General features: G+C 41.8%; 1 protein-coding gene across 6 annotated transcripts in view; it reads left to right on the top strand.

Moving 5' to 3' along the window:
• LOXHD1 (lipoxygenase homology domains 1) overlaps positions 1-14,595 on the top strand; it is a 90,820-nt gene that overhangs the window by 15,703 nt on the left and 60,522 nt on the right. For 5 of the 6 annotated variants that reach the window (XM_030470261.1, XM_030470260.1, XM_030470263.1 and 2 more), the window contains 8 exons: positions 2,068-2,368; positions 2,876-3,030; positions 4,283-4,416; positions 5,300-5,448; positions 6,734-6,838; positions 7,565-7,693; positions 8,413-8,577; positions 12,929-13,110. In XM_030470261.1, coding sequence (XP_030326121.1) covers positions 2,068-2,368; positions 2,876-3,030; positions 4,283-4,416; positions 5,300-5,448; positions 6,734-6,838; positions 7,565-7,693; positions 8,413-8,577; positions 12,929-13,110 — 1,320 coding nt within the window. Of the gene's footprint in view, positions 1-2,067; positions 2,369-2,875; positions 3,031-4,282; positions 4,417-5,299; positions 5,449-6,733; positions 6,839-7,564; positions 7,694-8,412; positions 8,578-12,928; positions 13,111-14,595 lie in introns of those variants that run through there. The other variant, XM_030470265.1, reaches the window with a different exon arrangement.

The raw sequence follows: 14,595 nt of genomic DNA, 5'->3' as shown, positions 1-14,595 counted from the left end.
CACATGCTGTTAACCACAGGCACATGTTGCCAGCCCAACCCTGCAGAGGTTTGCTACTGTAATTTCTGAGAACGTGTGAGTGCCCCGTGGATTTTACTGCCTGTAGCACCAGTCCAGGGTACACTGCACAGACATGGCGTTTGGGGTGTATAGCACGCTCCTCCAGATACCTGTCTGCCCAGTAGTTAGGTAATGGAATCATCTTCTTGCCTGGATGAGGTTTCAGAACAAGGACAGGATGTGCTGCCAGGGCATGTCATAGCCATGTCCTTCTGTATTAAAGCAACCTTAGAAGACACCTACATCTGGACAGTAAAGCACAAAGTCCAGATGGAAGCAGGAATTAAGGCACATCTGTCATATGTGCTCACGGCACAAGGCTCGGAATGGTGGTGCCTTGGTCTCCTTGTGAATTTGCAGTCCCGCAGAGGTGGGATCCAGCTCATCACATTTAAGCACCTACTTGGAGCTAGTCATGGAAGAATGGAGTATTCTTCCCATTGTCACTGACCAAATGGAGGTGCCTTTATCCACAGCTTTACCACAGTTTTGAAATGTGTATTTTTGAGATAAGTTCAACTCTCCTGCCTCAGTTTCTTGCTTTATAGAATGGAGTTAGTGCTGTTTATCCATTTTTAATGAATTCTTTGGGATGCAAAATGATTAGCACCTTATAAATGCTTGCTTTTTTAAAGACTGTCTATAATTTTAAGATAGGCTTCTCTGATTTTAAAAGAAATAAGCTTTCAAAAATTTATGAGGAAGAGCTATTAGCCAATATCAGATTTATAGTAAGGCCGTATGTACACTGTTCTGTTTACATAGCTATGCTTATATCCTCAGATGTTTATTGCTGGACTTCAAAGTTCTGCCCATTTTCCGTGTGGGGTTGGTTGTTATTTTTTTAATAGGCACACAAGGCAGAAGCTCTGAGGCATTAATATAAAGATCCTCTATCTCTTTCATGATATGAATATTTACAGAAAGATATGGGTAAGAATAAGATTCTGTGAGCTACATGCTAACAGGAAATGACATCAGTTACAGACAGGGCATGCAGGATGATTATAGCAAATCCAAGGGTAAAGCAATGTAAGAAAAGACACATTCTTTATGCGAGGACAGCTGGATCAATTTTAGTTTTCTGATAAGCATCTTGTGTGCAATTGATTTTGGTTTAATCTACTATAGAAAAAGTGCTTCTAGACTGAAGCCTTATATGCAAAGTTGCTAGAATTCAGCCTGAAGCATATGTTTGCAAGTTTTATAACATAAACACTGCCTAGCAGCATAAGCAATCACCAGAAAGAAGCCATTGGTTGTTGAAGGATTGCATGGAGTAAAACTTCCTATCCAACTTCATTAGGTAGTAATCTGGACAAATACTCTAAACCAACAAGGTTTTATATCTGCTGTATTGACTGGAGAGATGGAAATCTTCTTACTGATACAGCTGTCTGCCACTGATGCATTGTAATCACTAATGATTGTATCCTCTCTGCACACTACTGAAGTGAGAAAGTACTTTTCTAATTTTCCAGATGAGAAGGATGAGAAGGATGATCCATGTCAGAGATCAGGTTATATGAGTCCAAGTTTACTGCCTGTTCGCTTTACCATTATTGCTTCTTGCTTGGTTCTTGTCTTGTGCTAAGTATTAAATGTAACTTACTATTAATTTAAAAACTACCTCAGGCACTGAGAATCTGTAAAAAGCCTAGTATGATATTCTAGCATATTCACCTTTAATGCCAACAAAGAGACAATACTGGTGAGGAGGGCAATGGCAAAGTAGGGAGCTCAGTAAGTATAGATTTGGCTCCTATCCTAGCCATGTTTGCTCTGAATATCTTCAGCTCAGTCTGTTCGGATGAGATTTGGTGATGGAAAGTATGAAAGAATAAAACAGGAAGAAAAAAGTAAAGGTAAGCTTGCATAAAAAGTTGATCCTATCCTTGCTTAGATGTTTTGGGTGGTAGAGGTGATGCTCCTCATTTTTAAGAATGCACTTTTGTAAAGTTAAGATGTCTTATATCCTCCTGGGTGCTGACTTTCACTTGATGACAGAGAGAGGCTGCAGATGTTGGCAAGATATATAAGATTCGGATAGGCCATGATGGGAAGGGCATTGGGGATGGCTGGTTCCTGGAGAGCATCACACTGAAGCGGCTTGCCACAAAGACAAAGGACTCTGATAAAAAGAAGAAGAAGAAGAAGAAGAAGTCTGAGGAGGAGGAAGAAGAGGAGAGCAAGGAGGAAGAAGAAATGGACGTCTATACGTTTGTGGCACACCGCTGGTTGGCTAAAGATGAAGGAGATAAGGAGCTTGTCGTGGAGCTGGTGCCTGATGGAGAATCTGCCCTGGAGGGTAAATATCAGAGGGAATATGCGTGTGTGTGTGGATACAGCAGTTGCATGAAGGATGATAACCACACTGTGGTGCTTTGCAGGACCATTTATGGCCCCGCAGCAACCCCATTGCCCCAGGCCTGCAGTGTAGCTCACACTGTGGTTTGGTTGATCAGCTGTAGGGAGGAAAAGGACAGTGGTCAAACTAGGGGAAAGGGGAAGGAGACAGCCCGAAATGGGAGTATCCTAAAGGACTTCTGTAGAATTCTTCAGGGCTTCTCTGGGGTCTTGAATCCCATAAGTTACTACTGTGGACAGGAGTTTAGCAAACTCTACGTGTTTAGTGACAAGGGCTGAAGAAAGATAGAGCTGCTCATGTTTGAAGATAGATGCAAACAAGCTCCAGACAAAATCTTTATTAAAGCTGACTGTGCTGGCATTCTGGGGCTCCATCAAAGCCATGGATCTGATGAAATATGGCTATTTCTGGTCTCCTCCTCATCTGCTTGTGTAATTTTACTTTCAGAGAATACATATGAAGTCCATGTTCTCACTGGGATTGTGTGGGGGGCTGGGACGGATGCTAATGTCTTCTTGAGCATCTATGGCATAGGAAGAGGAGACACGGGTGAGCGCCAGCTGAAAAGGTCGAATAATCTCAACAAGTTTGAAAAGGGACAGGTAATGCATGAACACAACTCACTCTAGCGAGCAGGAGGCTGGCAGAGCTCTCAGTTATCATGCCAGCCATTCATTCTCCGCAAGGCTTGGCTTCTTCTTTCAGCTTACAGTTCAGATGTAGCTTAGATATAGATAATATATCTTAGATATATTATTTAAAGCAAAATGCTTCAAAACGTTTTTCAGGGGAAATCCATTTGAATAATAAGCTGAACACCAATTCTACATTGAAGCTACCTTTTGCATCTGCTTCCTGTGAGCATTCTGGTAATAGTTTGAAAACCACAAACTTTAAATTAATATTGGAGAATATTTGTGAGGGAGCTCAAGTATGTCAAAATTTAGATTACAAATATGATTCTAAATGTTCTACTCAACCACTCAGGGAATAAAACCAATATTACACTATGTGCTATAATTACATTATAATCTAATCCAATTAAACAATATCTCTTGTAGATTGAATATTTGCCGTAAAAATGTACATGAACAATTAACAAGTTAGTATTATAGCCAGGAATTGCTCAAGGAATAATTTTGAATAACAAAAAATTACAGATACAATAAGCAGTGGAAAGCTGTGGAAAACTTGCAATCACAAAAAAAGAGCCTAAGGTTGTTAAATGAGCTGTGATTTATGAACTTAGCACTGGTGAAACTGCAACCTGTACATGGTTTTTCATTCAGTGGGAATAGCTCCAAGCTGTAAATATAACATTCTCTGCTCTTGGAAGTAGAAACCCAAAGTCCACCAACAAGTTAATCACATTAAGATACTTAAAGTGTGATGATAACGAAGGCATCCTGCCACACTAATACAGGCAATAAATGAACGTCTTGGCTGTAGTAAAAACAGGAAGAGGTTCTGAGGTTTGAAATAAAGCACGTGGAGGTGCACAGGAGAGTTTCCATGTAGTCAATACCTTTGTGTCTAGTTCCAGGTTCAATCTGGGGGAAAATACTAAGCCTCAAAGGGGTGAGATTTAGAACAGATGAGTTAAACTTAGAGGAAGCTGAAACTGAGGTAAAGAAAGGAGTGAAGGGTTGTGCAGCTCCATTTAACTGCCTTGTAGAAGCCAAGAATGAGTGTTAATGCGAGAGCTCAACTCTGTAGTTATCTTAGTACATCCACGCAAAGTAGGTGTACAAATACCTTTTGTTTTAATGGGAAAAAAGATAAGCCTTGCCCATTTGCTGCCTTGCTTTCCCCCTTTCTGGGAAATCTGTCATTTGCCTCTTGCCTCCTGTGCAGGTGGATGTGTTCACTATCAAAGCCATTGACCTGGGTGAGCTGAAGAAGCTGCGTATCCGTCACGATAACTCAGGATCCAGTCCAAGCTGGTTCCTGGAGAGGGTAGAGATTGTTGACCTCAAGGAGAGCACCACGTGAGCAGCCTGTTGCACCCTTTTTGTGTGGTCAGAAAGGGGGGCACGTTCTCAGGATCCCACAGAACCATGGGATGGTGGAGGAGATACAGAAGGGCATCATTGTAGTCCCTCATCACCTCGCAGGGAGCCGGCACCCTTCGGGAGCCTTGTGATGATTGTGCTGCGATATCTCTGTGTGGGGTTTTGCTGCCCCAGCATCTCTGCAGTTTGGGAACCAGCGGTGTTTTGAAGGAAACCTCAGCTTTTCTCTGTCTCTCCTATGAGGGACATTCCCTCCTTGCAGAGCCTGCACTCATGTTTCCTTTCAAAGCTCCACTCTGGAAGTTCCTGACCTCACATTTTGTGTGTCTTTTGTACTTAATGCAAAGATCTGGGCCAAACGCAAGCCCCAATCTAAGCAAACTTCCATGATTTTCACAGACAGCTGGATGAACAAAGCCTAGGCTGTTAGAAACCTGAAATACAGGCTTGCCTTTGATCTGGAACATGCTTGAAATCATATGCTTAATAGCTGTGCAGTGCTCTGGTGGGTGGGACTGCTTGTAAGGACCTCAAAATAGGTCCATTGTTTGTAAGTGTAAAATGCCTGGGAGAGTGGAGGTTCCCCTGAGTTATTTAACTTTTTCTGGGAGTAAAAACCAAAAGATACCATTCATATGAGGTTGACAGCTCAGAAACAGCGCTTTTCAGTAAGTGCTCACTAACCTATTTACAGATTTAGCTCCCACAAATGATACAGAGCGCAAAGAAAACAGATGTATTGTTCAGCTTCAAATATTTTTGATTTTTGTTTTAAAGTAGCCTCTGATCTGTGCTTGTGTATGTTATTAAAGCCTGTGAAGTCCTGTATAAGTGCTGGGTGCTGCTGTCATTCTTGTAGGTATTATTTTCCATGCCAGCGGTGGTTAGCAGTTGAGGAAGATGACGGTCAGATTGTCAGGGAGCTGGTCCCAGTGGATGAAGCATTTGTAAAGAAAGATTCGGAAAATGAAGGCCAGTCTCTTGCAACGCTGGGCCTGGAACAGAAAGGTTTATGTTAGCCTTGTATTTCTTCCAGTGTGGGGTTGAAAAGGAACCAAGTTATTAGCACTGCTGAGGGCATGAGCAGTTAGCATGCTCTGGGCTGTGCGTAATTCTGCCCTGACCATGAAATTTTCAGGTGTTAATGGAATGTGGAGTGCATATTAGCCAGTGAGGATAGACACTCCTCATTTTTAGGTGATTTAATCATCCTGCAAGATTGGACCCAAAGTGGGAAAGCTGGGAAGATGCATTACACGGTCAGTCAGCATCTTTCAAGTGAAATGCACACTTGTTCTAATATCTAAGGCATGAATCCCAGCCATTTCACATCATGGACTGGAATGGTTGAACACTTCAACATAAACCAAGCAGAGAGCAAACACTACCAGAGAAAGGGAAGGGACCTAAATATGTCTGATTTCCAATCCTGCTGCTTGTGTCCATTGTCTTCCAAAATAACTTTGTCTCTCTTGTATCTAATTTTGCACGGTAACCACAGAGCAATGACACACTCCTGAGTCTGATGCTGAAAGGTGCTGAGTGCCTAGCACTTCTGTTGGCTTCACTGCCAATGAAAACTCCTAAACTCCCCCCTCATATGCTTTCAAATACACGAATAATTTCCACAAATTGTATAGCCAACAGAGTTCCACAAATTGGGTATCCCCTTTGTTCAGGAGGACCTTCTGGCTGAGCAGCATCTTGGAAACATGTGTCTAACTGTGGAAGAAACGCGACCATTTGGAAATCTGGAGTAGGTTTTTGCAGTGCAGTGAGGACTATATTAGACTTTTCCACAATTTTCATGAGTTTAAAGTGCCTGTTAGATGATGGTGAGGTAGAAACCTCCCTAAGGATGCTACTATGAAGGGTGTGTTCATGAATATGAACTACATACATCAACATGCACGTACTTTGTGGTATGTTATATGCACATCTACTATTTGGTCTTATTAGAATAAGGGGAGGTAATGTGTTGTGTTTTTTAAATGAAATAGCATTATAGGCAGAGGTGGATATGAACAGCCTTACAGATTTCCAGGAAGCAAATGGGAAGGCTTGAGCACATCTCTTATCTGTAGATATGCAGACAATGTACTGAATGGCTGGAGCAGTACATTGAGTCTGCAACCAAATAGCCGAGCTCACCCCAGGAGCTACCACAGCATACAATGAGAATTAGAGATTACAATCTAAATAAAACTCAAACGAAACACAAATATGCAATGAAAAGTAGAGTTAATTTCTTCTCAGACTTCACACTCTTAAATTAAAGTATTTTATCTGACAGCTAAATCAACAACATACACTGTGAAAGTGAAAACCGGGGACAAGAAGAATGCTGGGACAGATGCCAATGTCTTCATCACGCTCTATGGAAGTAAAGATGATACAGGTATGGCTTCACATAGTGGAAAAGGATAACACCTCACTGCTGGACACCTGAAAAGACAGATCAGGGTTTCCTTTTGCTTCCTCAGTACCCATTCTTCACTCCTTTTTAGTACAACTCCTTCTTCTCGCTGTCCCCACATACATTGTGATAAGTGGGAGCATACCACCAGCTGCTGTAAATCACTGCTGAACTTTGCAATGTTGATTTGCGCCAGCTGCTGATGTAAAGGCTTTAATTTCAATTATAGAAACAGCACAGTTGACTGAGACTACATTACCGAGTACTGAATGCAGTGAATGATTTGCTTTCCTCAGCGATGAATCAGCATGCTCCTGAAATCCAGCTCTCCTCTGCCTTTCTGAGTGGCCCAAAAGTACTTAATCAGCTGATGAACAAATCCTCTTCGAAGCAGCCGAGATGTGTGTGCAGCGACTCAGATGCCTGTGAGAGTGATAAGGAACTGATGGGCAGGACTGATTTCTTTAGCTGTGAACATAGCACAACAGCATCGTCCCTGTGGCACTGCCACGGGATCACTCAAGAAAGGAATTCTGTATATCTTGCGTGTTGATGCAGGTTTGGGTTTGGGGGAAGGGACAAAGCTCAGATCTTGTGATGAAAAGACTTTTTTTTTTGCATTTTAGCCACTTCCCTCATGCCACTGTTGACATTCCCAGAGGATTCATTTCACATGCTGAACAATGTCCTTTTGCCTCACCGCAACAGGGATAGTCAGCCTAAAGGCCTCAAAGATTAACAAGAACAAATTTGAGCGTGGGAAGGTAGATGAGTTTACAGTGGAGTCTGTGGACATTGGAGACCTGAAAAAAATCAAGATAGGCCATGACAATAAAGGTAAGATAATCTGCTTTGTAATGTAGTATTTCTAGTACATTCAGCACATTGCTGTATAAAATAACCTGCCTCCAAGACCCCAAACCTAATTTAGCTTTTGACGACAGATCCTTGGTGTCACTTTGGCTGTTGCTGCTACTATAGCACAGTGGTGGCAACTTGCTGGTAGCTTTGCAGCCTCTGTCTCTGAAAAAGGCTGTCTAGTTTTGCAGCCACATCCTTAGAGAGATTTCTCATACGTCACCAAACCGTGTGTTTTCTTATCACACCTATAGGGTTGTCTCATTTCATTATGAATATTTTTGTTGTTTTGATCATCAAGTCTTGGCTGCTTTTTAGACATGGCTGTGTCTGTAGTACAAACAAGGGAAGCAGTGGAAGGATGCATGGATTCCTTCCCTATGGGGCATCAAGGGACATGTTTGTTGATACCTCCCTGTCTGATTACAAAAGCAAATTAATCCAAGTGATGTAGTTATTAGAACTTCCACATGCACATCTTTAACCTGGCACATCTTTAACCTGACACATATAGAAATGTAAAGTGCATTAGCACAAACCTGGACAATTGCTTGAAATGATCTTTATGGTATGCATTGTATTTTTCCATTGGCAAAAGAGAGGTAGATTTCTTTCTCAAAGGTCTGGAATGCAACGATTCATTTGCTGTTGTCTGTAAAGGCTTTGTGGGTTCTTCACTGTTATCTCTCCAACCACAGGTAATTCAACTGGCTGGTTTCTGGAATGGGTGGAGATTGATGCCCCATCACTGGGACAGTGCCTGAAGTTCCCTTGTGGCCGTTGGCTGGATAAATCGGAGGATGATGGAGCCGTTGAGAGAATTATCTTCCCTGCAGAACTGCAGACAACAGAGTATATCCCATGTGAGCAGAATGCCATTTCCCCAGGATACACCCATCATTACAGAAGATAAAGTCTCACTAGCTCATGCAGTTTTATTGCCTTGGTCTCTCCCTTGAATTGGCTTTGAAAAATTTGTAAATGCATCACATGCCAACTATTCTGATTATTACAAAAAGGTTCCTCTGGGTGCTCTAGACCAACATTTCTTGTATTTGCCGAATTAGAAAGTCATGAGAAGCCATGTGGCTGTGTATGATTGTCTTCTTGCTCCCTCTTGCCCTGTCATCTCCAAGTCCTCAGCCCATTCCAAGCTGTCTTGTTGCCAGGTTCCCTTTGATCTTGCTCCATTCTAGTATTGCTGTTTCTGTTGACAAAGCAGACACTTTGGTCCTGCTTCCAAGCCGTGGTTCCCCCAGTGCCTTTGGCATTGCACACCTCTCTCTTGTTGAAAGACCCTCTTCCACAGTTTCTTCAATGTTGTGCTTTTCTGATCGTATTGCGCTAGTCTGCCTTTTTTAGCATTTAGTTTTTCCTTACTCTTCACTTCACTTCCCTCTATACTAATGTTTGAGGTAAACTCCAAACTCAGCTCCTTCTGAGTACTAAGCTTCTAATTTTCAAGCCTTCTATGACACCTCAAATTCTTCTGTGCAGGCAAATTCTTCTCCTGTCTCCAGAATACTGAGAATCAGGTAATATAGCTTTCTTGAATAAATGACTGAAAACAGTATTTTTTTTACTTTGTAGCCCTCTCTTTCCCTTTTCACATGTGCATCCTTGACTGTGTGCAAGGAACTCACAGCACTGTGACTGTATTTGATTTGTCCCTCCTTGATCTGTTTCATTTCAAATTAACAAATATTTCCTGGCCCACCTTCAGGGGACTATCAAAACTGCCTTTTCCCTTTATTACATTGGATGCCACAATGATGCGGGGTGAGGTCTGGAACCAGAGAGTTGATTTCCATCCTGCGAGCCCTGCGAGGTGCTCCCTAGGTCACTCTGAAGAAGTGATACGTTGTTCACACCAAAGATGTCTCTTACCTCATTGCATCCCTCATTGTATGCATTGACAGAATTGAAAACCTTACCTTCTGCAGTTCCTTACTTAGACATCAAACGTTAGAAATGCCCAAGCTCTCTTCTGCCTCAGTTTCCTTCATCATAAGCAGTTGTGAGAATAACCACACATAAGACTATCAGCCACATTAGTTCTTTTTTGACTGACAGCACTGTGGTTCATGTTGAAGGTTTCCTTGACACTGGCTGCTGACCGTCCAGTGTCTGGATCCTCATACCCTGCACTCTGTATGCTAAAATCATAGAATCATAGAATGGCTTCTGTTGGAAAGGACCTTAAGATCATCTAGTTCCAGTCCCTGCCATGGGACTGGAAAAGCTCATGCAGTTCCAACCCCCTGCCATCGACAGGGACATATCACACTAGACCATGTCGCCCAAGACTCTGTCCAACCTGGCCTTGAAGACTGCCAGGGATGGAGCATTTACCACTTCTTCGGGCAACCTGTGCCAGCGCCTCACCATCGTCACAATATTCATTATACCTAACATGAACTTCCCCCGTTTAAGTTTGAACCCATTACCCCTTGTCCTGTCACTACGATCACTACAAATTGTCTTTCTTCTCTGAGGATCTGCCAAAATCTTCTCTTTGTGACTCCTCTATGCTTTGGACAAGCTAATTTTTTTATTTCTCATGTCTTGCCCTCTTTATCTAAACTGTCTGGAGCAGAAGAACAGATACTCTTTGTTCCCTTCCTCACTTTTGTCAGCCAACTGGAAGACATGATGTCTTTGTATCTGAAAAAGTAAATTGGTAGATAGATACAGTGAGTAAGTTCAAGGGAGGAGTATAACCCAGAGACATTATATGTGTTTCTCATCAGGTCTTCCCATGTTATCCCAGTCAATATATATTTGCAGATGTTGACTATATCATTTATTAATGTCCCTGTATTTACAATGATGTAAGGGTTTCTGGCATACCATGCCTTTAAGTACATAGTTTGTGTAAATCTGATTTTTGTCAGCAGTCCACATTCAGCCTTTGAAAATAGGCTTCTCTGGTGAAAAGCTTGCACCAGACTCAGTGTCAGATTTGGCTCTTTCACCATTTAAACCATTCCCACTGTGCTATTTACTGCCTTCTGGTTTCCTAACTATTAACCCTGGGCTTTCAGCTTGCCAGAGGTAACTAAACCAGTTTTATGTGTTTTATGGTGACTTGTGCCAGCATTGTTTCACGCTGAACAAACGATGAAAACATGTCATCGTCAACCCAATTAAAATCATCCCTGTGGGGATACAACTTTAAAAGTGCCATGTAAATGAAACGGGCGTCTGACAGCTGAAATTTGTGCTGCTGGTGACCTTGTTACAGTGCCACTTTGCTGATTCAGTTCTAAGCCAATGTTAATATTCAAGCAACGAGAGCAAGCGCTATGAACTTCAGCGGAGATCATTTTTAATTCATAATGCGTAGAATCTGATTTTTGATCTCCAGGATTATTTTTTTTCCCTCCTCTTACATACTGGAGAAACTATTCCAGTTTACTTGCAGCATTGCAGAGTGGATAACATTGGGTTGGGCAGAAAAGAATATTAAGTATCTCCAGGCTGACTCTCTGTAGAAGAAAACTTCATCTCTGTTCTCCTGAGAGCCGTATTTAGATAGTCTGGGTTTTTAATGAATGATTAGTCTGTGATACACATAAATCAGAGTTACTCCAACAGTAACAGTTATGGTGCCAGAAACCTTCTCTCTACCCTAACAGAGATGCTGAATCTGAAATGTAGCACAAAGAGCTGTGGCGTGAATAGCAAAGATGACTGAAGTCACTGCAGTGTAGGAGGATGCAGAAGACAAGCAGCTGAGAAGATAGTAGTGAGGGTGGAAAATGGTGAAAGCTGGGTGGCTGGTGTATGGACGAGGGATGGCCAGGCATGGATCCTGGTGATAACACTGGCTGTGCTTAAGGATGGTGAGGTGGACTACACGGATTGTGTCTGCTTGTGGTAGGAGAAATCCCTGTGACAAAACAGTGGTGCCCAAGCACCGTCTTTCATCGATAGATTACAGAAAGGATTTAAAGGAGATTGGGACACAATTCAGTTTGCCAAATGGCACACCTGAATTTACATGTCCTCATGACAGTGGAGTGTCTGAATTCCTCTGATCATCAATAAATGTTTGGTCATTCACAGAAGGTGGATTTAGAGAGTGATTCAACTAACCCTGAGGAAGATGCCTGAATTTGCTTGTCTGATTCTTTCTTCAAACTGCATTGACTTTAGTGATTACATCTGGACATGTACACACCTATCATCTGATGTGCAGACATCTGAACACAGGTTTCTTACTCTGTGAGATAAACACCATCTCACTTTGGAAACAGGATATTCAGCAAATCTGTAGCAAAGCAAGAACAGAGCCCTAGTCTTATTCCATGGTCAGTCTTATTCCTGAGCAAGTCTGCATCATGTTCCAGCACAACTCAGGACTGAGAAGCTATGGAGATAGGAAAGAGCAAAAGGACACATCAGATTTTTGGCATTCTGAAGAAACTGAGGGAACAGAATAACGAAGTATTTAGGGGCTTGACCCTCACCTGTTCTGCATTCACAGGTGACCTGGTAGTTTGCCTTGGTGTTACGGAGAAGGTAGTATAAAGAGAAAACTAGATTAGAGTGGGCAGCAGAGGGTTTTACTGGTTTTCATTACGATTGATTTTTGTCACTTGTTTAGTAATGAAAATAATAGATATTTTTACCAGTAGGGCTATCTCAGATATTTATACACTGCTCCACTTGGCTTAATTTCATCCATCTGCCTAGTTGCTCTAAAAATTCTGTATTCACGTTTTGCTTGAAGACTTGAGCTGTTGAAGTAAGTCCCATTTCAATAACTTTAGATGGCAAGTATAAATATACTAAGTGCTTTCTGATCATATGATTAACCCCAAAATACCAGTAAATGAACATGCATCAAGGTCAATTGGCCTTATAGGGCTAAAGGAAGTTCCTCTGGATTCTGGAAGTGTTCAAGGCCAGGTTGGATGAGGCCTGGAGCAACCTGGTCTAGTGAAAGGTGTCCGTGCCCATGGCAGGGGGTTGGAACTGGATGAGCTTTAAGATCACTTCCAACTCAAACCATTCTATAATTCTATGATTTTCATGGTACTGACCAGCTTGATAACTAAATGACCATAAGTGTGTGATTCCTACGCTGTCCTCTTAAACTCTTGAATTTTCTAATCCAGATTCGTTTCACTAAATTTTTTTAGGGTTATTTGAATGCTGCTTACTAACTTCTGTTGGTTTATTTTATTTTTCTGCCATTTCCTAAATCAGTTGTTCCTTATGAGATCACGGTCTACACCAGCGATATCTTCGGAGCTGGCACGGATGCAGATGTCTTCATTGTTCTCTATGGAAGTGATGGGATCTGCAGTCAGCAGAAATCCCTGTGCCTCAACAAGAGAGAGCAAAGAATGTATTTTGAAAGGAACTCGGTCAATCAGTTCATTGTGGAGGTAAGATTGAAGATTGCCCTGATCTTAGGTAGCTCTAAAGGAATTAAGAAGATCAAATGAGTGGGAACTTCCCTTTTAGCGAAAAGCTCTTCAGCTCTTTTCTTGAAGAATGTGGGTTCATAACTATGTTCTGCAACTGGATCAAATATTTTCTTACAGACCTTCAGTTAGTAGCAACTTAAAGGTATCAACATGCAGTGTTGTCATGGCTTGATGCCATATTAAGCCTTATAAAGGCTGGTGCAGTTTTGTCATAGAGCTGAGCTGTACTGATGCATGGATACAAAAGCTTGCCCTTGCAGGTAAAGTTGCAAGCCACTTTGGAAGGCCTTTACATCTTCCACTTCGTACACCATAATTAGTAAAGAAAGGGTATCAGTCTCCATGCATGCCAGGTCTAATATATGTACCTCTCCTTAACAATATCATATGTTTGCATGTTTGCTTTCTCTTGCAGTCTGCAATACTTCAAAAGGTAACAGGAACCAGATGCTTGCAGTATCACTGAAGTTAGCTGTCGTGTGTTTCAGGTCCCTTTGCATCTTTTCATGTTCCTGTTTCAGCATATCATGTTGAAGAGTCCATGTTGCTCACTACTTATGTAGCACATCATTTGGGGCAGATGGTCTGTTCATTTACGCTAACTCTATGGCAAAGTAAACATCTCTTTTTCTCTGTATCCTCGGGCACAGAGACCATTTCTTTGCTGCAGTCAACATGATTTTTGAATACCCAGGACTAACATTTTGAAAGATCTTATCAAGCATTTCCCGAAGTGTCCACAAAACTAATAAAGAATCATGGAATTACTGAGGTTGGAAAACACCTTTGAGATCATTGAATCCAATCTCTAACCTGATACTGCCAAGGCCACCACTAACCATGTCCCTAAGTCCCACATCCACACGTCTTTTAAACACCTCCAGGGATGGTGGCTCCACTGGTTCCCTGGGCAGCCTGTTCCAATTTATCTTAAGCAGAAGCTCCCACTGTAGCACTTAGGGGAGAAAAACACATAAACTTTTATAGACACCACAAAGTATAGGGAACTAGGCATCAGGGAAAAGGAAAGGATTTTAGTTTGGAAATGTTTAATTCTATTTTAATTCTTAGGGGGTTTATTAAATAAATTTGGGGAGAAGGTTAAATCTCAGAGATCTTTTTCTTGCATATTCTCAGAGAACTGTATGCAGATAGTAAGCCAGTGCACATCAACGAGTGAGCTCATTTACATGTAGAATGTTCAGCTATTCCATTCATAATATACTCGTTACTGAGAATTTTTAAGAGGCAAAACTATAGACAGTCCTGCTTTGGCCTATCCTTCTGGTACTGCTTCATGCCCTTACCCTCCCTCCCTGACTGCAACACCAACACTGACTTCTTAGTGGACCTTATAACCTCTGTGTTTTGAGTTTGGTTTGGCTTTGTAATTGAAGGCAAATCTTAAACTAAACTTTTTAAACAAGTTAAAATGCTTCCAGC

This window comes from Strigops habroptila, chromosome Z (assembly GCF_004027225.2).
Source record: "Strigops habroptila isolate Jane chromosome Z, bStrHab1.2.pri, whole genome shotgun sequence".
Classification (NCBI taxonomy): Eukaryota; Metazoa; Chordata; class Aves; order Psittaciformes; family Psittacidae; genus Strigops; species Strigops habroptila.
The sequence above is the reverse complement of the archived record's forward strand: the minus strand, read 5'-3'. Positions and strand labels throughout refer to the sequence as shown.